Genomic DNA, 27,534 nt, shown 5'->3' on the forward strand with positions numbered 1-27,534 from the left:
TTGACATATCGTTACATTAATTCCACTTAGTCGCTGGATCCAGCCACCAGCATTAAATAGCTCGATTTATGTATTCACAATCGTTTAAAATGACTTACCACATGAAACTCATTGAACAAAATACAAAAGCTTTATTGAGATTCTCAGGAAGCGCCCCAAAGAAGAATTGTTCGTCAAGAAAAAGAAATAGCTCAAAAATCTCTGAACTTTTTTCACCTAGTCAGCGTGGAACTTACTAGGTAGGACCGACAGAAGATCCGAAGTAGAGTGCCTTCTTTGGACAAATCCAGCAATTTCAGGCGAGACATCTGTCTTTTGCGACTAATAACTTATCTAGTGTAGTGCGTGATGAAACTGCTTACCTCTGATCCTGCACCCAGTGCAGACAGAAGAAGGAGAACACCTTTGGGAACGGTCCTAGCCTCCAGACATCGGTTTCTTCAATACGCGGGGTGCCAATGTCCAGCTGACGGAAGCACAGACGTGGCCCAGAGAACCTGTCTGCCGCCTTGGCAACCATGGCGGGGCTGATGTCTACAGCGAGGACGCTGACTCCTGGTGGCAGTCGCGGCAGCAGCTCGTATGTCGTGACGTCACCAGCGCCACAGCCAACGTCCAGCACAGTGCCTTGCTCGCACTGCCAGTCCAGCGCCGGCCACAGCTCCTGCAGCACCTTGTTCACGAACTGCTGCTGAAGGCTGCTCGATTTGGCGTACAGCTCTGCGTCGTCCATTTTACCTGTAAGTTTACCCTCATTATTGTTGCCATTATGAGTGAGTCTTTTACGTATAGTGAAAAATCAAGTTCCTTGGGTCCTTACAATTTTTTTCTGCTTACTGTCGTTGGTATTATAGTTTTTGAGATGTTCGTTTATTTAACCTTTACCCTTTAATCTTAATCCCGCAACTGAACTTTCCTGTTATCTGGATCATTCCTACTTCGATTTACAAATTGAATAGTAGAGGCGACAGGCTACATCCCTGTATTACACCCTTTATAGTCCAAGCACTTCGTTCTTGGCCATCCACTCATACTTGGCTCTTGTACATATTTTATATTACATTTCTGTCCCTGTAGCTTGCCCCTATTTTTCTCAAAATCCGGAACATTTTGCGCAATTTTAAATTATCGAACGGCTTTTCCAGGTCGACAAATCTCATGAATGTGTCTTCATTTTTCTATAGTCTTGCTTCTATTATCAGCCGCAACGCCGGAACTGCCTCGCTGGCGCCTTTACCTTTCCTGAAGCCGAACATCCTCATCTAATACATCCTCAGTTTTCTCTTCCATTCTTTTGAATGTTATTCCTATCAGCAACTTGGAGGCATCAGCTGTTAAGCTGATTGTACGATATATCTAGCAGTTGTCAGCTCTTGCAGTCTTCGGAACTGTGAGATGAAATTTTTTCCCAAAGTCAGATGGTATGTCGCCAGATTCACACATTCTACACACCAGTGTGCCATTTCCCACAATGATTTCTACATTATTTGATCCTTAGTCCTCCGAAGCTCTTAAATTCTGATTCTAATGCTGGTTCCCCTACCTCTTCTAAATCGACTGTTTTTTCTTCTGTCACATCAGACATATCTTTCCCCACGTGGAAGCCTTCAATGTACTCTTTCCATCTATCCGCTCTCTCCTCTGTATTTAACAGTGGCATTCCGATTGCATTCTTAATGGTAACACCCTTGCTCTAAATTTCACTGAAGGTTGTTTCGACTTTGCTAAGTGCTCAGCCAGTCCTCCTGACAAACACTTCTTTTTAGATTTCTTCACATTTTATGCAATCATTTCGTCTTCGCTTTCCTCCACCTCCTGTTTATTTCCCAGCGACTTTTATCTCTCTATTCCTGAATTTCCCTGAACATTTTTGTACTGCCCATGGTTTCTTTACAGTTACCTTGTTTGTCCCATGTTATTCTTTCCAACTTGTCATTTCCCTTTTTAGAGATGGGCATTCCTGTTGATCTGTACTTCATATTGAGATATTCCTTATTGCTTTATCTACAGCCTTAGAGAACTTCAAACCGTATCTCGTCATTCGTTGGTACTTGTGTATCCCACTGCTTCGGGTACTGATTCCTCCTGACTAATCTCTTAAACTTCAGCCTAATCTTCATCACTACTACATTTTGATCTGAGTCTGTATCTGCTTTTCGGTACACCTTACAATCCAGTATGTGATTTCGGAATCTGATCACGACGTAATCTAACTGAAACCTTGCCGCATCACCCGGCCTTTTCCAAGTATACCTCCTCCTCTTGTGATTCTTGAACAGAGTTAGCTCTTACTAGTTGAACCTTTTTCCCGAACTCAATTGGTATTCTCTCCTCTCTCATTGCTTGCACCAAACCCATACTCTCCTGTAACATTTTCTTCCACCCCTTCCTGTAACTACATTCAAATACCCCATCTCTGTAAGATTTTTATCTCCCTTTACGTACTGCGTTACCCTTCCAATATCCTCGCGTATTTTATCTCTTCATCTTCAGCTTGCGAAGTCGGTACATATACCTGACTTATCCCCTTCCATGTTGGTTTGCTTTCGATTCTGATAGGAACATGCCTTAACTGTTCACAGTAATATACTATCATACCTTCGTATTCTTAACGAATCTTACACCCGTTATACCATTTTCTGCTACTGTTGATATTACCCTATACTCATCTCACCAAAAATCATGCCTTCTTTTCATTTCACTTCACTGATCCCTACTATATCTAGAGTGAGCTTTTGCATTCTCCTTTTCAGATTTTTCACGTTTCCTTACCACATTATAGCTTCTAACATTCCACATCCTGGCTGAGAACGTTATCCTTTCGTTGAATAACCAACTTTTTTCTAATTGTCACCTTGCCCTTGGCAGTCCCCTCGAGGAGATCAGAATGAAGGACTATTCTGGACTCTTTTGCCAATGGAGAAATCATCATGGCACTTTTTGAATCACGGGCCACATGTCCTGTGGATAAAGTTGTGTATCTAATGCAGTGGTTTCCATTGCCTTCTGCATCTTCATGCCGTTTATCACTGGTGGTTCTTCCGCCTTTGGGGGCAGTTTCCCCACATCAAGTACAAGAGTGCCGTGTATGAACTGCTTATGAACACACAATCAAAGACGGTAACAGTGAGAGATGTGTCATTTTGAAAGAATGTCAGCGTCAATACCTCAGAAAATAAATAAAGTAACTTAGAATATATTTTGAGATGACACACAGTTTTCAAGCACAAATTAAATATTATCCCATCTACATTGACTGTAAAACTCAGTGAAATATATGTTTATCGTAATATAAGCAAAATCACTATGAAAATATTACTTTTTAAGCCTTGCAAACACGATAAGACATCAAAATACGCCTAACGCAGGACTTGTCTGACCATCCGCCGTTGGTACAAATGCTAAACAAATGTTGCAACACGTATTCAAAGGCTGTTATTCTCTATAACGTTTAGATATGTAGCTGCAGTTGTGGAAGTTGTGTTCTAAAATTTAGTGGGTCACAATCGGAAATGTGAGATTCTACTAACCCATGATGCTGTTTCAGCAGAAATGTATGCTTAATATCAAGCCCTCAACAACATTTCTCATGTTAGAATTTCCAATAAGCAAAGCCTGAACAAAATGGCTGTAAATATTACGAGGTATGGATGTAGGTTGCAGTAAGTACTGGGAGATGAAGAAGCTTGCACAGGATAGAGTAGCATGGAGAGCTGCATCAAACCAGTCTCAGGACTGAAGACCACAACAACAACCACATTGCAGTGAAGAATAACAGTTCTGGTTTGCAGAGAAGATGGTGCTGACCATTACATTCCTTAAGAGTAATTGAAAGGAAAGATCCAAGTCATTGTATACATACCCAAATAGTCTGGCACAGGGATCAAACACGATCCATTCTGTAGATGTCTCCATCCTCTTAACATGTTCTGTAGCCAAGGGAGACGTAAAAGTTTCCCGTAGGTGCATATCTGGACACTAAACTATCTAAAAGCTAGTTTCCAGTAACACTGCACACTCCTGAGATTGGTATTTGACGTACAGTATAAATATATTAAGGAAGTTCTACTCTACACTTGGAGGTCATCCATGTTAACCAGTCAACCCCCGGCTGTCTTATCGCAGGGTATATATCTAGGTGTCACCGAATATGCGAGACGTCGCCTCCAAGAGAACATAACATTCCGCCTGAGTAACTTTGTAGAACTCCGAAGCAGGCTGGTCCTGTTAACGCAGATTTGTAGCACAGTATCAGGAGAACATTACGTGAAACCCAGGTGTGGCGTGTATAAATTAATGACGTATCACATCTCGCAAAGAAATGATGGCAAGCAACAACATAACGAAATAATTTAATGATGAATTCCACGAGTTGTGTGTGCCAAATCACGACGGACAGATGCTGCCGCTGACGTTATTGTGGAGAACAGTCATACCCTGCAAAGGCACCGTCCTCAACAAATCCCATCTTCCACTCTGACCACCTCAAAATCTCACGTATTACTTTTGGCCCTGATACCTCCGTAACTCCTTTCAGCATCATTTCCACATCTGAGAAACACCAGCATCCTCGCCATCCCCCCAACTCCACTGCCTGATAAAGAAAGGCCCTCGGATCACATCAGAGGTAATGGTTTCCTAACAGTTGTAATCCTGCTTTAGACCTCCGTACAACCCACCATATCTACAAAGACTCAAGTGCCCCCTACCTCATGCTAGTCTTCATTGAGTCTGCCCCTCCATCGATCACCTGCTGAAAGAGGGAGCCTGATTGACAACTGCCAACATTAAGTCGAACCCTCCAACCCCCCCCCCCCCCCCGTCCAACCATTGCCAAAACTACATCGTTTATAATGACCGCCTCACTCCCGAGTCACTCCATCTGTCCTCACTTTAGAGACCAACTTCTTCAAACACTGTCCCAACCTCACCTCGCCGGTCGAAGTGGCCGTGCAGTTAAAGGCGCTGCAGTCTGGAACCGCAGGACCGCTACGGTCGCAGGTTCGAATCCTGCCTCGGGCATGGATGTTTGTGATGTCCTTAGTTAGGTTTAACTAGTTCTAAGTTCTAGGGGACTAATGACCTCAGCAGTTGAGTCCCGTAGTGCTCAGAGCCATTTTGAACCAACCTCACCTTCTACTTGCAATAATACCCATCATAGCTACTCTCAAAAGTGCAGGGCTAAACCCAACCTGTTAAATCAGAATTAAGTCCCAACCAACCCATCCCAATAATTTACTCTGCCCAATTCCCAATCCAAAGACATCAACAGATTCTTCACCACTGCCCTCCAAAATATCCACTCCGTCTAACAACTGCGTACCTTACAACAAATTTCTCTTGCCAGCTGCTCTGTTTTCCATCAACATCCAGACCACTAATTCCCAAAACCAAATCCATTTTAAGAACTTTCAGCATCGCAGCGCGTCAGCAATCGTAAGTATCGAAATAATTATGAATAATTCGCCTCGATTGCACGAACTACCTGGTGTTTACCTAGGTTTCAGCGTGGATAACCACGCCTTCTTCAAGAACAAATATAAAACAGCTTGCCTAAATTGGCATAGTCAAAGGCTAAATCAACACCTATAGCGGGAAGACCCCATACAAATTTTTTACAAATATACGGTACATATGTACCAAGTCAGTGTTACTTATCTCAACCTTGTGTGTGATGCCTCGCACCAGCCAACGTACGTAGGTCACAGGCTCTCTCGGTGGAGATCCTACGATCTCCTGTCGCTAGCCTAACCTCACAGTGGTGCACAGGGTCGAGTAAATAAAAACCTGAAGGCGCTGCCGAACCATAAACCACACTCCCATAGTCAATTCGGCATTGTACAAGGTATCTATAGAGCCGCAACAGCATAGATCGATATGAACCCCAATTGGTGTTGCTCAGGCAACGGAGAGCATTGAGATGCTGCAAGCACTTCTGCTTAAGGTGACGAAGATGAGGGAGCGAGTGATGAGATGTTTAATCTGGCTGTGGATCCGATCAGGCCCATGAGCTGTGTCGGGGCATTGTGCAAGGGTACTGAAGAGCTCCCACCCTGTAAATGGGGGTCAGAGGCTTCACTGCGGCGTGTAGTGAATGAGAGGACGTCCTCTTCCAGCTGCCGATTGAGTGGGTGAAAGGCTTGGGGAGGCGGAGGAGATGGAATTCTCCGACACAGACGCTCGAGTAAAGTGCTTTGCGTCGGTAGATAACAAACCATTTATGGTAACACTGGGGACACCTGTTGGGGCATAGTGCCCGAAAAGACATTTGATCTGTGCCCAGAGTTGGAAGGTGACGTATGGCACCCAATGGTCAAGACTTATCTTTCCCAACGCTCCTGCTTCCGTCGTTTGGTAAGTTGGCGAACACGGGCATGGAGCTGTTTAAAGGCTATGAGGTGCTCCAGGGAAGGGTGCTGCTTATGCCACTGTACACCTCGCCGACGCTCCTTAATTGCTTCAGCGACTCCCAGTGACCACCAAGGGACTGCCTTACGCCTTGGGCACCCTACAGAGCTAGGGATCACGTTTCCTGCCGCAGAAACGATTGTTGTAGTCACCTGCTCAACCATCACATCGATGCACATCATGTTACCGTGTGGTGGAGATTCAACGGTGACAGCGGAGGTGAAAGTTTGCCAGTCCGCCTTGTTTAAAGGCCATCTGGGCGGGGGTCTGTGGTCCTGACGTTGGGGCAGTGATAGGAAGATGGGGAAATGGTCACTACCACACAGGTCATCATGTGTTCTCCAGTGGATAGATGGGAGAAGTTCCTTGCTGCAAATTGATATATCAATGGCCGAGTAACTACCATGAACCACACTGAAACGTGTGGCAGCCCCATTGTTTAAGAGACAGAGGTTGAACTGAGACCATAAAGTTCTTACGTCTCTGCCTTGGCCAGGAAGCATGGTACCACCCCCCAAGGGGTTATGGGCATTAAAATCTTCCAAATGTAGGAAGGGTATAAGGAGTTGATCAATCAGTGAAGCATCCACAGGTACTGCACCATATGGAGGAAGATATACATTGCAGATAATTTCCTGCATCGACCGTATTCTGACAGCCACAGCTTCCAGAGGGGGTTGAAGGGGCACAGGTTCATTACAGACTGAGTTTAGGACATGAACTCAAACTCCACCTCACACTCGATTATAGTCGCTACATTTCCTGTAATATCCCTTATAGCCGCTGATGGCAGGGGTTCGCATTGCCAGGAACCAGGTTTCCTGGAGGGAAATGCAGATAGCAGGTGTAAAGCTTAACAGCTGCCATAGCTCAGCCAAGCAGTGGAAAAAACCGCCGCAATTCCACTGGAGAATGACATCGTGAGACTGGGAAGGCATGGAACATTCAATGAGGCAGTTTACGCCTCAGAGTCACCTGCTGTCACTGACTTATTGCCTGGGCAGTCTATATCCACTGTGTCTGGAGGTCTGGTGAGACCTAGGTCAATGTCGAATGCCAGAATCTCCACCCCACCCTCAGATGCAGAGCTTGTAGGTAGCAGCGGTGTGGGTGCCACCATAATTTCCTTTGTCTTAGAGGTTTTCTTTCTGGATTTCTCTCGCTGCTTCTTGGGTTTCCTGCCTGGGAGGAGTCCACTGGCTCAGTTTCCAGGATGGAGGGTGAGTGTGAAGCCCTAAGACCAGCTGCTTTTTGGCTCTTCAGCCACTGGCGGGTGTTGTCTTTCCCACTAGCAGAAACCTGTGAAGGGAGTGACCCATGGGACACCCTTCCTAGCGAGAGAAGCCAAATAAGAGTTACGCTTCTCTAGTTTAGAAGTGGGGATGGACATCACCGATAGCTGGGGGTGTTGCTCCCGAAGTATGTGATGCAGGGACCACAGGGAGGGAAATGGCCCCCACCATCAAGGGGGCAGGTATAGTCTTCCAGCTCAGAGGTAACTTGGGTTGGCCGTTGAAGCGGCATCGTAAGACGATGTCATAGGCACAGGATGCAGGCGTTCAAATTCTCTCTTAGCCTCACTATCTGTCAGTCAGTCCAGGATATTGCACTCCATAATTTTCCTTTCTTTCTGGAGAATCCTGCAGTCTGGCGAACAAGGCAAATGGTGCTCTCAGCAGTTGACACAGATGGAGGCAGGGGACATGGAGTATTGGGATGGGCATCCGCAATCTCGGCATTTGACTCTGGAAGTACAGTGGGAAGACATATGGCCGAACTTCCAACACTTAAAGAACCTCATCAGGGGAGGGATATAGGGTTTTACAGCAGAGTGGTAGACCCTTGGGCAATGTATCACCCTCAGAGGCCAAGATAAAGGCACTGGTAGCAACCTGATTATCCCTTTGACTCCGGTGGACACACTGAACAAAATGCACACCCCGCCACTCTAAATTGGAGCACAGTTCATCGTCGGACTTCAAAAGAAGGTCCCTGTGAAATATGATACGCTGGATCATATTTTAGATCTTATTGGGCGTGATGGTTACAGAACATCCCCCATCTTGTCACAAGCGAGTAACGTCTATGACTCGGCAGAGGCTGCTGTTTTGATCAAGACTGACCCAGATCTCATTTTGGACAAGCCCTCCAGCTCCCCAAACGTGTCCTCTGAATGCTCAACAAAAAAGGAGGCTTGATTGTCTTTAAAGATTCCCCATGAGCTCTTGAACATACGAAGTACCAGGCTAAGATCCGCTTCCATCCTCCCTTTGTGTGGCCAGGGAGGGGAACGATTCGAGGCCATACTTCTGTGCATTGAATTAAGCTCGTGTATGCTTAGAGACTACTTGTGTTTCACCACTAGCAACGTATGATGGACTACGCTTCATCATGTGTAATCCGCCCTGATGCCACCCACTCTGACCAGGGGCCCTCTCCATGGGCACTAGCCAGCCACAGCAAAGGTCGCCTGGCAGGATGGCCATTGCTGGAAGTCCTGATGCCCCAGGGGGATGGGCATCTTCCCCTTGGCATAGATGGGGAGTTAATGGCGCAGGCATCAGCAGAGTGATCCCTGTGTGGTCAATGGGCTACAGCCAACAGGGTACGTGACGGCCCCACCACAACGTACTGGCTATCATGCTGGATATCAGGTGCTAAGAGGTCCATGGTCATCGTCGATGCAGAAAGCGACACTGCATAGTGCATGGTGGAAAACACACCCAGGAAGGTGTCCTCGCCCAAGAGATGGAGAATAGGCGGGACTGCAAAACGATGACGAGAAAGTTGGCTAAAGATCTCAATACATGATGGACACTATGCACCTCATAAGGCGCCATTCCCCGATTGGCTCTCTCTTCGGAAAATTTTGAAGAATGGAGGTCAAACCCTATAGGGGACCATCACATAAAGGCCAAAACGTGTGAAACTCCTTTTAGTCGCCTTTTGTGACAGGCAGGAATACCTCGGGCCTATTCTAACCCCTGGACCTGCGTGTGTCAGCACCCTTGTTTATAGCTCTCCATCCCTTCATCCACACAACATGCCCTCTAAGCTCCCATCCTGGTGCAACAGCAATACAGTATCTTATACAACATCTGATCCCTACCAACAAACAAGCCCCTTTCCATGCACTCCCTTTCCCAAGACGTTGATACCTTTATCCTTAATTAATTATTCCAGCACCCATATCGCACCATCCCAGTTGCTCCCCGTATCCTCCAATGTACGGATAATCCTCTCCCCTGGCCAGACGTGGAGTTTCATTGGACACCATGAGAACATCTGTTCAGCCACAACTCTATCAATAATCCCACCAAACACCTTATTCTTACCTTCTTCTTCAAAACCTTAACTGTTACCTGTGATTATATATATTCGACCTAATCGTTCCATCTCCTATGATTTCCTCACCCACACCTTTTCCTCCTATTTTGTTGTTGATCTTAACATCTATAGTAGATCCCCTGCAGAACTCTGGTGGTGCCGTCAGTTTACAGAACTCCAATGTGACGACGTCCCCATCCCACAGAACTCTTGTCCCGAAAGCAACACCATCCTAGATGCAATTCTCACATCTGCTAACCTCCCGCAGAAGTCCTCGCCCTAGCTGGAAGTGACCACCTACCTGTCCTCACGGTATGTTAGACAGTGACTCGTCCTCATGCGCCACATCCCCACCTCCTTCCGAAAATGATCCACAACTACTCCTTGCAACTGTAATGCCTACAGGGAACCTGTAGATGGGAAGCAACCCCCTAACCTTCCAGCAACACAATGATATCCCCATGCCACAGGTTTTCTGCAGCAGACCCTGTCAGATGCTATATCTGCCCATATTCCTACTAAGGCCATATATTCCTATCGCCCCACTATATTATCACAAGCTGTACCCCCCTTCGTGAGTCCTGACGCTTATATAGCTCCTTCCTCTGGACTCGTGACCGGAACACACTAACATGCTACCATCAACTGCAACAACAATTAGAAATTTACTCCATGCTGAAAAACGCTGGTACTGGCGCCAGACATACCAGACTCAATGCTACTCTCCCATTTAACTCTTCCAAGTACTGGAAAGCATTCCATCGACTTACTGGCATCCATCCCATCCCTCATTACCTGATCCTTCACAACAACCTTCCCTTACCTAATGACCTGAGCGAAGCCAAACACTTTGCATCCTATCTGATGTATTCTCTACCTCTGATAACCCTCACTTTGACTAGTCCCAGTTCCCTACTGTTCATAAACGCACAGATACTGTAGATCACCTTTGGATCCCAGCTTCTGATACTTGACCAAAATACCAGACAGAATTAAATACGCCAATCACATGAAACAAGTCTTTCACAGGAAACAATGCATTACCTGGGCGCGTCCGTAGTACCTGTCACCACTTCAAAGAATGCCGTATCTTCATTTTCATCACCCTTGAAACCCTGTTTAACACTATCCTTTCCACGTGCTACTTTTCAAACCTGTGAAAAACCGCCAGAGATCCTCTTTTTCTCAAACCAAACAAACGCCTACCAATACCTCCTTGAACTGCTCCTTTTTCCCCACCGCAGTGTTTACGAAGTGCTTTGAATGGATTCTCTCCTAACGCATCCACCACCATCTGCACCAACACCATCTGCATCCTGTTACCCACTGTGGCTTCCGTCTCTCCCTCCTATGCTGCTGATCAGCTTCTGAACCTCACTCCTCTCCCAATAACCGTAAGCCAGCAGACCAGGAACTGCACCATTGAGATGGTTTAGGACACACACGCACTGAAGTGAGGGAGTGTACCATGTTGTATGCACATCCTCTCACAAACAGCAAAGTTTATTTTCTCCATGAACTCTGAACTCTTTTCACGAACCTCTAATACAGGTGGCCATTCAGATGGACACGTAGAAGATATGGACCAATGAGATTGTCATCTACATTGCAACCCAAGGTATTCACAGCTAAACATACTTGATGGTGTGACTACTACAGCGTGGAGGTTTATCTCCTCCCTCACATGCCTATTCCTGCTGTTGGAAATACAATCACAATCAAATGAGGCCTCATCAGTAAACAGCCTGATTTGGAGGTTTGGTTGGTTGGTTGTATGGGGTTTAAGGGACCAAACAGCAAGGTCATCAGTCCCTTGTTTCAAATGTGGTCCATTCCGCTAGTGTGACATCTCAGGAAAGTCAGAACAATAAAAGGGAAAAGGCTAAAAACGTGAAAGGGCAGTCATGTTGTCAATGGTAAAAACAAAATGAGGGAAGTTAGCAAGAGAACGAAACCAAAGCTATGCTGAAGCAGCATAGGCAATACCACCTAGGCAAGACCACCTGCGACTTTAAAGGTGCAACCGCTAGAATGTAGAAGTACGTATGGGAAAAGGAGACTAACCAATCCTTTAGAAAAGGGTAAAAACAGAGTAAAAGGGGAAGAAAAGAGGATCTCTGTCAGGGAGGTGAGTTGGGAATCTCCAAACACGGCTTACAGTGGGAGATGCCCAAACACTCACCGCCCTGCCCCAACACCAGAGAGAGATTAAAAACCTTAAAACTGAGAATAAAAACCACTTTCCCGGAGGAAACCGAGAACCAGAGAGACCATCCAGGAATCGTCAGCCAACTTCAAAGGTAAAGTGTGGGGGAGTCCGTACTTAGCACGCAGAGCCAAAAGAAGGGGGCATTCAACCAAAATGTGTGCTACTCACTGGAAGGTTCCACAACCACAAAGTGTGGGTGGCTCATCACGCAAAAGAAAACCATGGGTCAGCCTGGTATGGCTAATGCAGCGACGACACAGTGTGGTCGAGTCCTTTCGGGAGAGGCGAAAGGATGAACGCCCGGGCCTGGTGTCACCGTAATCACACGAAGTTTATTAGACAGGAGAGTAGCCTCCCAAGAGTTGGCCCATGACTGTGCAAAGTGAGATTTGATGCGAAGCCGTAAATCCGCAGCAGGGGGGGGGTTACAGAAAACGGGGGGTAAGTGATTGCTCCCCCAGCCAAACGATCAGCGAGATCATTACCCGGGATACCCTCATGGCCAGGGACCCAAAGGAAGTCAATGGAACAAGCAGCACAGTGAATATCAGCGAGATGGTCATGGATGACAGAGACCAAGGGATGGCGCGAAAAACACCGGTCAATAGCAAGAAGGCCACTCATCGAGTCCATACATAGCAAAACGCGGTTGTGTTGGGACTGTTTAATAAAGGTAAGGGCCTGGGAAATTGTCATCAATTCCGCAGTAAACACCCAATATGTTGGTGGCAGCAGATGATTTTCCGTTCCAACAGAGGATGTGAAGGCATACCCCACATGATCAGCAGATTTAGAGCCATCAGTGTAAAAAACAACAGCATCCCGAAACTCCCATAAAATTTGGCGGAAAAAGGAATGGAACACCACCAGGGTGATGGAATCTTTCGGACCTCGGCGGAGATCCATCCGAATTCGAGGCCGAGGAACTAACCAAGGGGGGGGGGGGGGGGAGCGAGGAAGACAGGACAAAGAAGGAAGCTGAAAATCACAGCAAAGAGACGCAAGGCAGAGCCCAACCAGTAAACCCTCCCAAGGGTGGGAGTCGGGTGGGCGACGTCCATGGCCTGGGAACAGGATAATATAGGAAGGATGAGTGGGAGAGGAACGGATAGTGAGTGCATAAGACACGAGAATCTGGGACCGACGAACAGAAAGGGGGGGGGGGGGGGATCCCAGCTTCAACTAGGAGACTATCAACAGGGCTAGTAGGAAAGGCACCGGTGGCCAAACAGATACCACGATGGTGGACTGGATAGATCACGTGCAGTGTGGAAGGAGCAGCTGAACCATAAACTTGACAACCGAAGTCCAAGCGAGACAGAACTAGAGCACAATAAAGACGATGAAGGAGGCAATGGTCCGCACACCAAGAGGAGTGGGCAAGGAAGCAATGGACTGAGTTTACGGAAACATCCTACCTTCAGAAGTCTGATATGGGGCAGCCAAGTGAGCTTGTTGTCGAAAAGAAAACCCAGGAAACGAAACTGTGGGACCACAGGCAATCGTTGTGCATCGAGATAGAGCTCTGGATCAGGGTGGATCATAGTACGACGACAGAAGTGGACCGACCGCGCTTTCAGAGGAGAGAATTGAAAACCCGTGAGAGAGGGTACAGGCAGAGGAGCGCCGTATAGCTCCCTGGAGCTGCCGCTCTGCAGATGCCATCGAAGAGGAACTAACCCAAATGCCGAAATCATCCACATACAAGCCAGGGGCGACCAAAGGACCGACAAAAGCCGCAAGTTCATCGATAGCAGTGAGGAAAAGGACACTCAAGACAGAACCTATTGGGATGCCCGTCTCCTGGATCCGTGGAGAACTAAAAACAGTACCAACTCGAACCCTGAATGACCGATGGATCAGGAACTGGCGGATAAAAATCGGGAGTGGGCCCTGAAGACCCCACTAATGAAGGGTAAGAAAGATGTGATTGCGCTAGGCCGTGTCATAGGCCTTGCGAAGGTCAAAAAAACACTGCAACCAAATGGCGGCGTTGGGAAAAAGCCTGCCGACATGCGGATTCCAAGCGAAGTAAATGATCGATTGGAGACTGTCCCTCTCGCAAGCCACACTGGTAAGGGGGCAATAGATCCCGAGATTCGAGGACTCAATTGAGCCATCGGGCTACCATCCGTTCAAGTAACTTACATACAACATTGGTCAGACTAATTGGCCGATAGCTGTCAACAGATAGGGGGTTTTTTACCAGGTTTAAGGACAGGAACCACAATGCTATCCCTCCACTGAGAAGGGAAGTCACCCTGGAGCCAGATCCGGTTAAACACCCGAAGATGATGTTGCCGTTGTGGAGCACTGAGATGTTGAAGCAGTTGGTTATGAATGGAATCCGGACCAGGGGCCGTATCATGAGAAGATAGAGCAGAAAGAAATTCCCATTCAGTAAAAGGTTCGTTGTAAGATTCTGACTCTCAAGGGGTAAAACGTAAGGTGGAAGCTTCAGCCCGCTGTTTCTGGTGAAAGAAAGAAGCTGGATAGGAGGCCGATGCCACTGCAAAATGGGTCGCAAGATGTTCAGCAAGAACTAATGGGTCCGTACAAAGGCCATCTGGGAGGGTTTTTTTTGTGGTTTTATGGCGCACAGCTTCAACGGTCATTAGCGCCAAGACTACGTTAGGAATGCACCGCGAGTCACAAGTTTAAAACAGCAACGAAACGGAAAACACGATAAAAGACAGACTGACAGGCATAGGATTAAAAAAAAAGAAAACAGCATAATCAAATGTCCTTAGAGAGGGTTGTCAAATTGATAAAATGAAGAACGCGAGCAGCTGCTCGTGGGTCATCCGCTAAAATGGCTTCTAGAGTACATGTCAGGCCAAGATCAAGACGCAGTGTGTTAAAATCCGGACAGGACGTTAAAATGTGGCGGACCGTCAGCAATTGCCCACATGGGCAGAACGGCGCCGGCGCAGCCGTCAGCAGATGGCGATGGCTGAACCGGCAGTGTCCAATTCGTAACCGGGCCAAAACTACCTCCTCCCGCCGAGAAGGGCGTGAGGAGGACGTCCAAGCCACGGGAAGAGGTTTCAAGGCCCCAAGCTTGTTGTCTGTAAGTGCAGCCCAATCGGCATGCCACAGAGATAAAATGCGCCGACAAATGACCCTGCTACAATCTGACGAAGGGACACAACAAGAAGCTGTCCGAGGCTGGAGGACCGCAGCCTTGGCCGCGGCATCTGCAGCTTCGTTCCCAGGGGTACCGACATGGCCAGGAACCCACATAAAGCTAACTGGAGAACCGACGTCCACCAGCTGCTGAAGAGAGCGTTGGATCCGGTGCACGAAAGGGTGAACCGGGTACGGATGACTGAGGCTCTGGATAGCGCTCAGGGAATCGGAGCAGATGACATATGCAGAATGTCGGTGGCGGCAGATGTAAAGAACAGCCTGGTAGAGGGCAAAGAGCTCAGCTGTGAAGACCGAACAATGGCCATGGAGCCGGTATTTGAAACTTTGTGCCCCGACAATAAAAGAACACCCGACCCCGTCATTGGTCTTAGAGCCATCTGTATAAATGGAGGTCATATTAATGAACTTCGAACGAAGTTCGACAAAACGGGAGTGGTAGACTGAACCGGGGGTAACCTACTTCGGGAGCGAGCAGAGGTCGAAGTGGACGCGAAGGTGGCGGGTGGCTCTCGCCCACTCGAAAGGTTGCAGGGAGTGAAAAATTAAGGTGTTGAAGGAGGCGACGAAAGCGAACTCCAGGGGGTAGCAGGGCAGAGACATACAACCCGTATTGACGGTCGAGAGAGTCATCAAAAAAGGAACGATAAGACAGGTGGTCGGGCATTGCCAGTAGCCGACAGGCATACCGACAAAGCAGTATATCGCGCCGATAGGTGAGTGGCAACTCACCAGCGTCAGCATGAAGACTCTCGACGGGACTAGTATAAAACGCTCCGATCGCAAGTCGTAAACCCCGATGTTGTATGGAGTTGAGGCGGCGTAAGATGGATGGCCGTGCAGAGGAGTATACGAAGCTCCCATAATCCAGCTTGGAGCGGACGATCGACCGATATAGGCGAAGTAGGACGGTTCGATCCGCTCCCCACGACATACCACTGAGAACACGGAGGACATTGAGAGAACGGGTACAACGGGCAGCCAAATATGACACATGTGGAGACCAACTAAGTTTCCTGTCAAATGTAAGACCTAAAAATTTTGTTGTCTCCACGAATGGGAGAGCAACGGGACCGAGTCGTAAGGACAGTGGGAGAAACTCTTTGTAGCGCCAGAAGTTAATACAGACCGTCTTCTCGGCAGAAAAACGGAAGCCATTGGCGACACTCCAGGAGTAAAGACGGTCAAGAGAACGCTGAACACAGCGCTCCAGGAAACACGCTGCAATAGATGGTAAAATCGTCCACGAAAAGGGAGCCTGATACATCATCTGGGAGGCAATCCATTATTGGATTGATCGCTATGGCGAAGAGAGCGACGCTCAAAAATGAGCCCTGTGGCACCCCATTCTCCTGGCGAAAGGTGTCTGACAGGACAGAACCCACACGTACCCTGAACTGTCGATCCATTAAAAAGGAACGAGTAAAAAGAGGGAGGCGACCGCGAAGGCCCCATGTATGCATGGTGCGGAGAATGCCCGCCCTCCAACAGGTGTCGTAAGCCTTCTCCAAATCAAAGACCACAGCCGCGGTCGGGCGCTTCCGCAAGAAGTTATTCATAATGAAGGTCGACAAGGTAACCAGATGGTCAACAGCAGAGCGGCGCCTACGAAATCCACATTGTACATTGGTAAGTAGGCGTCGAGACTCGAGCAGCCAAACCAATTGAGAGTTAACCATTCGCTCCATCACTTTACAGACACAGCTGGTAAGCGAGATGGGTCGATAACTGGAAGGCAAGTGCTTGTCCTTCCCCGGCTTAGGAATCGGGACAACAATAGACTCGCGCCAGCATGCGGGAACATGTCGCTCAATCCAGATGCGATTATAAGTACGAAGAAGAAAACCTTTACCCGCAGGATAAAGGTTCTTCAGCATCTGAATATGAATAGAATCAGGCCCTGGAGCGAAGGACCGTGATCGGCCAAGTGCGTTTTCGAGTTCCCGCATGGTGAATGGGGCATTATAACTTTCACGATTCGAGGAGCGGAAGTTAGGTGGCCTAGCCTCCTCTGCGTGTTTGCGGGGGAGGAAGGGAGGTGGTAATGAGCGGAGCTCGAAACCTCTGCGAAAAAGCGGCCGAAGGCATTGGAGACCGCCTCAGGGGCCACAAGGACGTCATTCGCGACCGTCAAGCCAGAAACTGGTAAGTGGACCTTAGTGCCAGATGGCCAGCGCAGGCTACCCCAGACAACAGAAGAAGGAGTAAAACTGTTGAAGGTGCTTGTGAAAGCAGCCCAGCTGGATTTCTTGTTTTCTTTAGTAATACGACGACACTGTGCACGTAATCGTTTATAACTGATACAATTCGCCACTGTAGGGTGGCGTTTAAAGGTGCGTAAAGCACGTCGACGAGCACGTAAAGCGTCTCTACATGCTGCGGTCCACCAGGGGACCGGTACGCGACGTGGAGAAGAAGTAGGGTGAGGGATGGAATATTCAGCAGCAGTGAGAATGACTTCCGTGAGGTGTGCGACCTGACTATCGCAGCTTGTGAAGGTTTGATCCTGAAAGGTCGCCCTGGAAGAGAAGAGCCCCCAGTCTGCTTTGGAGATGGTCCAACTAGATGAGCACGGAGAGGGGGTATGCTGCAGGAGATGGATAACACACGGGAAGTGGTCGCTCGAATATGTATCAGAAAGTGCATACCACTCAAACCGGCGTGCAAGTTGCGGAGTACATATAGAGAGGTCTAAATGGGAATAGGTGTGAGATGTGTCCGAAAGAAAAGTAGGGGCGCCAGTATTGAGGCAGACAAGATTGAGCTCGTTGAAAAGGTCTGCTAACAGGGAGCCCCTCGGGCAGGATGCTGGAGAGCCCCAAAGGGGATGGTGGGCATTGAAGTCTCCAGTTAACAAAAATGGTGCAGGTAGCTGAGCAATAAGTTGCATCATGTCTGCCCCGGTAACGGCAGACGACGATGGAGTGTAAACGGTACAAATGGAAAATGTAAAAGTGGGGAGAGTAATGCGGATGGCAACTGCCTGCAGGCCGGTGTGCAACGTGATGGGATCGTAGTAAATATCATCCCAGACCAGCAACATAACCCCTCCATGAGCCGGGATACCTACCACAGGGGGTAGGTCAAAACGCACAGAGGTGTAGTGTGCCAAGGCAATTTGATCGCATGGGCGTAGCTTCGTTTCCTGGAGGGCTACGACGAGCGGACGGTGCAAGCGGAGCAGCAACTTCCTCTCGGTTGGAGCGAATGCTGCGAATATTCCAGTGAATAAGTGCCATCGTAAGAAAAAAAGGAAGATGAAAGAAGGGGTCACCTCGAAGGCCGCTGAGGGCCTGGCTTCGAGCGAGCACTGCCGCCGCTATCAGTAGGCGGACAGTCATCGTCCATTGGGTCTATAGGTTCATCGGCCATCTTGGGAAGATGGCCGGGAGGGGGAGCTTCCTCCGCCGGTGAACGGCCAGATGTTCGGCTACCAGCGGTGCGGCCAGGCGAAACGGATGACGGCCTGGGGCGGCAACCGCTGGGTGGCGCAGGAGAAGAAATGCGCCGTGGCGGAGAAGGAGAACTGTGCTCCCTATGAGCCTTCTTGGAAGGTCGTTTGGTGGAAGTACCGGTCGAAGGCTGGGAGGTCGAGGTACGTAGGAAGTCTGCATGGGACGGTTCCTTCTTGAAGGCCCGTGCATCTGACTTCGGGGTCTTCGTCTTAGCAGAAGCTGATGAAGGGGCTGGTGTCTGTGGGGTGATGGGAGGAAGAGGAGACGTCGACCTCGCGATCTTAGCACTGGCCGAACGTACGACCGTGGTGCTGAAGGTCAGACCGCATTTCTGTGTTGCCACCTCCCTGGTAGTCCGAGGAGAGGCGAGGACAGTACTGTATTTCCCCGCTGGGAGCAGCGTGGGCTTCCTACTAGCCAATAGCTTGCGAGCAGCCGAGGTGGACACTTTCTCTTTGACCCGAATTTCTTGGATACAGCGTTCTTCCTTATAGACAGGACAGTCGCGGGAGGAGGCGGCATGGTCACCCGGACAGTTCACACAATGAGGAGACGGAGGTGGACAGTCACCCTCATGGGCATCCCTGCCACAAGTGACACATTTAGCCGCATTGGAACAAGACTGTCGAGTGTGATTGAAACGCTGACACTGGTAGCAGCGCGTAGGTGTCGGGACATAGGGGCGAACAGTAATAACCTCGTAGCCCGCCTTGATGCGCGATGGCAGCTTAACACTATCAAAGGTCAAGAAAAGTGTCCGGGTCGGTACAAGATCATTGTTGACCTTTTTCATGACCCTATGGACAGCCGTCACGCCCTGCTCAGCGAGGAAAGATTGAATCTCTTCGTCAGTCAAGCCGTCGAGGGATCTAGTATAGACCACACCACGAGACGAATTCAAAGTTCGGTGAGCCTCCATCCAGACAGGGAACGTGTACAGGAGTGTGGCCCAAAGCAGTTTTTGTGCCTGAAAGGCGCTCACAGTTTCTAGTAATAAGGTACCGTTATGCAACCTGGTAAAAGATTTGACAGATCCGGCTATGGCATCTACGCCCTTCTGGATAACGAAAGGGTAGACAGAGGAAAAATCCTTTCCGTCCTCAGATAGAGAAACCACGAGGAACTGTGGGGCAAGCGGTAGTACTTTTGTCACTGGTGGCTGGTCAAGTTTCCGTTTTTGGGCAGAAGTCGAGAGAGATGGAGTGAAATCCATTGCGGAGGAATCCCCCATGATTGCCAGCGTCTCCGATGGCGCGCTCCTTCCTTGTGGGGACCCTCTCAGAGGGCACTCCCGCCTTAGGTGAATGTTTACACCTCAGGTCACACTGCCCGAGAAACTGATGGAGGGACCAATCGGCATGGTCAGAAGGCATCAGCTCAGGCAATCACCCCGTCCTGGGCCTGGCCTTTACCAGGGGGTACGTGCGTGCCTTACATGTCTACCCAGGGCGGGGAATTACGCGTTACCCCGTCACCGGCTACGCGTGCGAACGCGTGGGTCGGCCTTCAGGCGCGCACAGGGAGGAAGGAAGAAGAGGAAAAAGAAGAGAGAGAGGGAGAGAGAGGACAGACTGTCTCAAACGCCGAGGCGGAGACCAGAGAAGGCAAGGATAAGAAGGCAAGGAGAAGAAGGCAATGAGAAGGCAAGGAGAAGAAGGCAAGGGAAAGAGTAAGGAAGACAGTGAGGTGGAGAAGAGCAAAGAAAGGAACCAACCAAAGGAAGGAAGAAACGAGAAGTGAAAAAGCAAAATGACCGCAAATAGAGGTCGTGGAACCGTCCGTCTCCGGACGCAGGCGCTAACTACCCCCTTGAGGGGGAGGGACTCCTTTTAGTCGCCTCTTACGACAGGCATGAGTACCTCGGTCCTATTCTAATCCCCGGACCCGCAGGGGGCCATCTGGGAGGTGAAGGCCTGGGAGGGTCGACTGCCGATAAGCAACCTTGGAGAGAGCAAAGTGTAGCCCATACCCGTGACAGAGGGACAGTAGAACCAAGGGAAGAAACAAATCGTTCCCAACATATCCGCTTGCTCTGTTTGATTAAATAACGAGCTTTAGTGCTGAGAAGTTTAAAGGTAGTAAGGATGGCTATGGATGGGTGCCTCTGAAAGTGTTGCACAGGTCGACGGCGATCACGGATGGCAATGGCAATGGCCGTACTCCACCACGGGACTTGCCGGCGACGAAATGGTCCAGATGAGCGCGGTACAGCAAAGCTAGCAGCGCGAACAATCGCGTCAGACATGTCACGTAGGACGTCATCAATACAACCCGACAAAGAGGGAGAAAACACGACCTGTGCAGTGTATAGAGGCCAATCGGCGCGGTGGAACGACCAACGAGGTAACCTGTCCATCGGGGAGCGGTAAGATGGAGAGAGAATCTACAGGAAATGGTCACTATCACAAAGTTCGTCGTGTGGCGACCAGTGTAACGAAGGGAGGAGAGAGGGAGAAGAAAGATCAATGGCAGTAAAGGTACCATTACCGGCTCTGAAATGAGTAGGGGAGCCATCATTAAGAAGGCACAAGTCGTAAACTGGTCTATGAGAAGACCTCGTCCAGATGGAAAGGCACTGCCCACAAGGGATTATGAGCATTAAAATCCTCAAGGAGGAGGAAGGGAGGGAGGAGGAAGTTGCTGAAGAAGGGCAGTTAAGGCAGCAGGTGTAAGAGTCCTGTCAGGAGGGAGATAAAGATTGCAAACAGTGACCTCAGAGACCAGGTGAACCCTAACACCAACAGCTTCCAATGTAGTTTGAAGAGGAATCCATGTGCTAGCAATGTCTGTACGGACAAACGTACAAACGCCACCAGAAGCCCACAGGGGTCCGACCCGATTTTGACAGAAAACACGGAACCCACAGAGGGTCGGTGAGTGTGCATCAGTAAAATGAGATTCCTGGAGAACCACACAAGCTGCAGAATAAGACGAAAGAAGGGATTTCGATTCCAGAAGGTGACGATAGTATCCATTACAATTCCATTGGAGAACCACAGAACGATGATTTAAATGGGAGCTGAACACGCTAAAGCCAGTCATACTGCCGAGTCCCCACCTGTCACGGATAAGGAGGGGGCGACATCCATGAACGACAGGTCAGAATCCGGTTGTGAAGTTGGGGATGGGACCTCCGGTGACCCCAAGAGGCTCTTTGTCCCGGGACTTATTTTGCTGCTTCTTTTCAGGCTGAGATCGAGGAGGACTGTGTGACATGAAGGAGCCAGCTGCAGCAAGATCAGGAACAGAAACAGACCAGGCGACCTGGGTGCCGACAGACCGCGGCTCTCGCGGTCGTCGCGTGGCAGCAGACCTTTGGCCTGGAAGGTGCCGGGAAGGGGCATCCCGGGAGAGGCGCCCTTGACCAGCAGACGCCAAAGGAGTGGGACACTTCTCCGGCTGGGGAGGGGGTGCAGCGCCCAAAGGAGAAGGTGTGGGAGCTGCAGGGGAGGGGGGGGAGGAGAGGGGTCCAGGATGGGGGTAAGGAAGGGGGAGGAAGGGGTGAAGATGTAACCAAAGTGTAACTAGATGTCATGGACACGGGTGAAGACGTGTATTCTTCTTACGGGCCTCTGTGTAGGTTAAACGATCGAGGGACTTATACTCCTGTATCTTCTTTTCCTTCTTATATACAGGGCAATCTGGTGAACGTAGAGAATGACTGCCATGACAATTTTAGACACACAGGAGGGGGAAAACAGGGACTCCCCTCATGGAGTGGACGTCCACTGTCATCACAGAGAGGGGTCTGGGAACAGCGGGAAGACGTGTCCAAAATACAAGCACTTAAAACACCTCAGAGGAGGTGGGATGTACGGCTTCACATCACATCAAAAAACCATAATCTTTACTTTCTCAGGGAGGGTATCCCATTTAAAATCCAGGATAAAGGCACCAGTATGAATGTGATTGTCCTTAGGACCCTTCTGAACATGCCGAACAAAGTGAATACCCCGCTACCCGGATTGTCCCAAAGCTCCTAATCAGTTTGAAGGATGAGGTCCCTGTGAAAAATCACACGTTGAACCATATTTAGATACTCGTGGGGGGTATTGGACACAGGAATTGTGCCAAGATGGATACAGGCACGAAGGGCCGCAGAGTGGGCAGTTGAAGCAGTTTTGATCAGCAACGAACCCGACCGCATCTTGCTTAGGGAGTCCACTTCGCCAAAATTGTCTTAAATGTGTTCCACAAAGAAGAAAGGTTTGGTATTGGTTAAAGTATCCCAATCAGTCCTGTTGCAAACTAGAGAATGGGGGAAAGGTTTCGCCCCTAGCCGACGGGCCTGACCCTCTTCCCAGGGGGGTAGCCATGGAAGGGAAGGCTGAAGGGGCAGCACTCTAAGAATCAGTTCCATGCAGAGAGACAGCCACAAAAGAACGGCCAGAGTTCTGGACCCATATGCATTTCATTTGCATAGCGTCCGCCCTGATACCACCCACTCCGATCAGGGGCTCTCCTCACGGGCACCACCCAGCCACAGCAAGGGCTGTCTGGCACGGCAGCCATTGCCAGGAGTTCCGATGCTCCAGGATGACGCGCAACCACTGCAAGGCATGCATGAGGAAGTCACAGCTCAGGTATCAGAAGTGTGATCCCTGTGTATTCAGGGGGCTCAAACAAGAGGGTACATAGCGACCCCACCACACAGGCTGGCTACCGTGCTGGCTATGCACCCTAGCATCAGAGAACGACATGAAAGAAAGGGTGGAATGTACTAGGAGGGCACACGTCGGAGACACTAGGTAAGGTGCTCTTCCCCAAATAGCTCACACTACGGAGGAGAAATTTAGTAATGGAGGTCAAACCCCAGAGGGGGACCAGGGAATGCCAAAAGGAGGAGGTGCTTATGCAACAAAGCCAAATTGTAAAACCAACGGAACCAGGAGGAAAGTGGGGGCCAACATAAGCAAGGACACCAAGAGAGGGAGAGGCGAGCGCGAGGGGAAAGGAGCAAGGAGGGGAAAGGAGCAAGGAGGGGAAAGGAGCAAGGAGGGGAAAGGAGCAAGGAGGGGAAAGGAGCAAGGAGGGGAAAGGAGCAAGGAGGGGAAAGGAGCAAGGAGGGAAAAGGAGCAAGGAGGGGAAAGGAGCAAGGAGGGGAAAGGAGGGCAAGGGGAAGGAAATGTAGCCCTGGAGAGAAAGAAGGCTCCAATAGCTCGGGGCCCCGTGCTCGCCACGCACGTATCCACAAAAGAGCTGTGGATCCCCTGGGGGGCTGATTTGGAGGAACTCTGGTCGATCAATCGGTTGTTAGAGCAACCACTGACACAATGCTACCCTTAGCGAAAAATCCTTCACACGTATTGCATGGATTGGTTGTGGGTGATAAGGGTGTAACTGTTGTTAGTGGAGAGCTCGCCACAGGCTAATATGTGCAGCGGCCCTTTCACATGAAATACGACGAGTACTTATAATGGTACCTGTAAGGGATCCGTGATCCCACGAACATAGATGCTAGTATCCCACGCCTAGGTCGATAGCAGACAGGAGTCGATTGTCGAGCGCTGCAGGAGGCAGTGAGACGAGTGTCAAGTGCAGAGTAGCACTGGTGTGTCGAGCGAGCGGTGATGCTGGAGAGTCGGGCAAGAATGGTGGTCGAGTGAGTAGTAAACGGTAAATTCACCGGAGTATGACGAGTGAGCGCGTCGCCTTGATCGTCGTGGGGTTGATCTTCACTAATACCGATTCTCGAGTGATATGAAACTGAAAGTGACAAGTGCCGAATTTCGTGTTTCGCGTCAACCGCGTCGGCCAGCAACAACCATGGATTGCAGTGAGGATTAATTGTGCATGTTAACCATCATCATTGCATGTGACGAAGTACCTAAAATCAGCAACCGATAAAAGATAACTGATTAGATGCGTAAGGCGAAGGTAGCAAAATTTGTGTGTTATTATAGAAAATACATATCAGTTAGTACATCGCAACCTTTGTGGTCCGTAATAATAGACGAACTTTCAATCATTCCACTATTCAGTCTCAGAACAGCCGCATTCTGTTGAAATGCCCCCGAAACCACAACAGAAAAGCCGATAGCCTTTCATCCATTAAGCACACAATCATATAATCATAATATTTAACTGTTTGGCGGCTTCGATAAATTACGCAAAACCCGATAAAGGAATTTAAACGGGTGTGTTTCATACCGCTGCAACACGTTCCAGTACCTCCTCTTCAAAATAGGGTGTGCGAGTGGTCTTCATTTTGCCAGTCCCTCGTTCCTTATTTCCAATGAACCAGTCTCCCGCATTCGTCGATCGAGAGAAAAACTCGTCGGGACGGATGATGCCTGTTAGGAAATCGTTCCCTGTAGGTGCTTTCAGCAGCGAGAGCATTATAACGTACTTGCCCGTACACAAGATGCATGTCAGTGCGGAACTGTACCGGTGTTACTCCATCGTGTTGTACTGTATGTCTCTGAACAGCAGTGAGTAATGAACGGGTGTGTCGTTGACTCATAGCGCATTCTGTCATGGGGCAATGTAAACACGATACAACAGAGCCACCTTATGGACTAGTAAACAAAAAAAAATGGTTCAAATGGCTCTGAGCACTATGGGACTCAACTGCTGTGGTCATTAGTCCCCTAGAACTGAGAACTACTTAAACCTAACTAACCTAAGGACAACACACACACCTATGCCCGAGGCAGGATTCGAACCTGCGACCGTAGCAGCAGCGCGGCTCCGGACTGGTGCGCCTATAACCGCACGGCCACCGCGGCCGGCTAGTAGTAAACAGAACCTGCATCATGACATCCTAGTAATCAGGCTCGTCGTCCTGTTTTCCTTGCTTGAAATAAAGAAGCTGAACACCACAGTACGTGTTAAGTTGTAGGCATGTTACTTGTAAATAAGCTGGAAAACAGTAATGCTAGACAAATCAACAGAAAATTTTCTTCCCTATCTCCTTAACTTGGCTTCACCGACCCCAGGTCCCCTGGCTCAAATTGTTCAGTGGAATACTCTGTATGTCCTGTTACATTTTTGCACGCTCTTACGGAAACACCCTGTGTAGTCTGTTCATATGCGTTCCTTGCGTTAGTATTAGTAGCGACTTATCTGTTTTCTATGTAGTGTAATAGCACTTTGTTTTTTTTTTTTTTTTTTTGTGGTTTTCGGGCGCACAACTTCAATGGTCATTAGCGCCCTGACTACTCTAAGAATGCACCGCGAGGCACAAGTTGACAACAACAACTAAAAGGGAAAACACAATAAAAGACAGACTGACAGGCATAGGATTAAAAAACATCATCAAATGTCCTTAGCGAGGTTTGTCAAATTGATAAAACAAAGAACACGAGCAGCTGCTCGTGGGTCATCCGCTAAAATGGCATCTAAAGTAGTAGGCAGGTTAAGATCGAGGTGCAGTGTTTTAAGATCGGGACAGGACATTAAAATGTGACTAACCGTCAGCAAGTGCCCACATGGGCAGAACGGCGCCGGCGCAGCCGTCAGCAGATGGCGATGGCTGAACCGGCAGTGTCCAATTCTTAACCTTGCTAAAACGACCTCCTCCCGCCGAGAAGGGCGTGAGGAGGACGTCCAAGCCACGGGAAGAGGTTTTAAGGCCCGAAGCTTGTTGTCGGTAAGTGCAGCCCAATCGGCATGCCACAGCGACACAACGCGCCGACAAATGACCCTGCTAAAATCGGACGAAGGGACACAACAAGAAGCTGTCCGAGGCTGGAGGACCGCAGCCTTGGCCGCGGCATCTGCAGCTTCGTTCCCAGGGATACCGACATGGCCAGGAACCCACATAAAGCTAACCGGCGTACCGACGTCCACCAGCTGCTGAAGAGAGCGTTGGATCCGGTGTACGAAAGGGTGAACCGGGTACGGATCACTGAGGCTCTGGATGGCGCTCAGGGAATCTGAGCAGATGACATAAGCAGAATGTCGGTGGCGGCAGATGTACAGAACAGCCTGGTAGAGGGCAAAGAGCTCAGCTGTGAAGACCGAACAATGGCCATGGAGCCGGTATTGGAAACTTTGTGCCCCGACAATAAAGGAACACCCGACCCCGTCATTGGTCTTAGAGCCATCTGTATAAATGAAAGTCATGTTGTTGAACTTCGAACGAAGTTCCAAAAAACGGGAGTGGTAGACCGAACCGGGGGTGACCTCTTTTGGGAGCGAGCTGAGGTCGAGGTGAACGCGGACCTGAGCCTGGAGCCAAGGTGGCGTGCGGCTCTCGCCCACTCGAAAGGTTGCAGGGAGTGAAAAATGAAGGTGTCGAAGGAGGCGACGAAAGCGAACTCCAGGGGGTAGCAAGGCAGAGACATACAACCCGTATTGAAAGTCAAGAGAGTCGTCAAAAAAGGAACGATAAGAAGGATGGTCGGGCATTGACAGTAGCCGACAGGCATACCGACAAAGCAGTATATCGCGCCGGTAGGTGAGTGGCAATTCGCCAGCGTCAGCATGAAGACTCTCTACGGGACTGGTATAAAATGCTCCGATCGCAAGTCGTAAACCCCGATGTTGTATGGAGTTGAGGCGGCGTAAGATGGATGGCCGTGCAGAGGAGTATACGAAGCTCCCATAATCCAGCTTGGAGCGGACGATCGACCGATATAGACGAAGTAGGACGGTTCGATCCGCTCCCCACGACATACCACTGAGAACACGGAGGACATTTAAAGAACGGGTACAACGGGCGGCCAAATATGACACATGTGGAGACCAGCTAAGTTTCCTGTCAAAGGTAAGGCCTAAAAATTGGATTGTCTCCACGAGTGGGAGAGCAACGGGACCGAGTCGTAAGGACGGTGGGAGAAACTCTTTGTAGCGCCAGAAGTTTATACAGACCGTCTTCTCGGCAGAAAAACGGAAGCCATTGGCGACACTCCAAGAGTAAAGACGGTCAAGAGAACGCTGAAGACAGCGCTCCAGGACACGTGGACACTGCGCGCTGCAATAGATGGTAAAATCGTCCACGAAAAGGGAGCCTGATACATCAGCTGGGAGGCAATCCATTATTGG

At 49.3% G+C, this 27,534-nt stretch overlaps 1 protein-coding gene across 1 annotated transcript in view; it reads right to left on the reverse strand.

The window, feature by feature from the left end:
• Nucleotides 1-27,534, reverse strand: part of LOC126260951 (juvenile hormone acid O-methyltransferase-like) — a 105,706-nt gene that overhangs the window by 52,759 nt on the left and 25,413 nt on the right. The window contains exon 2 of the mRNA XM_049958462.1: nucleotides 363-738. Within this exon, the coding sequence (XP_049814419.1) occupies nucleotides 363-733 (371 nt within the window). The 5' untranslated portion in view covers nucleotides 734-738. The remainder of the gene's footprint in view (nucleotides 1-362; nucleotides 739-27,534) is intronic.

Source organism: Schistocerca nitens, chromosome 5, assembly GCF_023898315.1.
Source record: "Schistocerca nitens isolate TAMUIC-IGC-003100 chromosome 5, iqSchNite1.1, whole genome shotgun sequence".
Lineage (NCBI taxonomy): Eukaryota > Metazoa > Arthropoda > Insecta > Orthoptera > Acrididae > Schistocerca > Schistocerca nitens.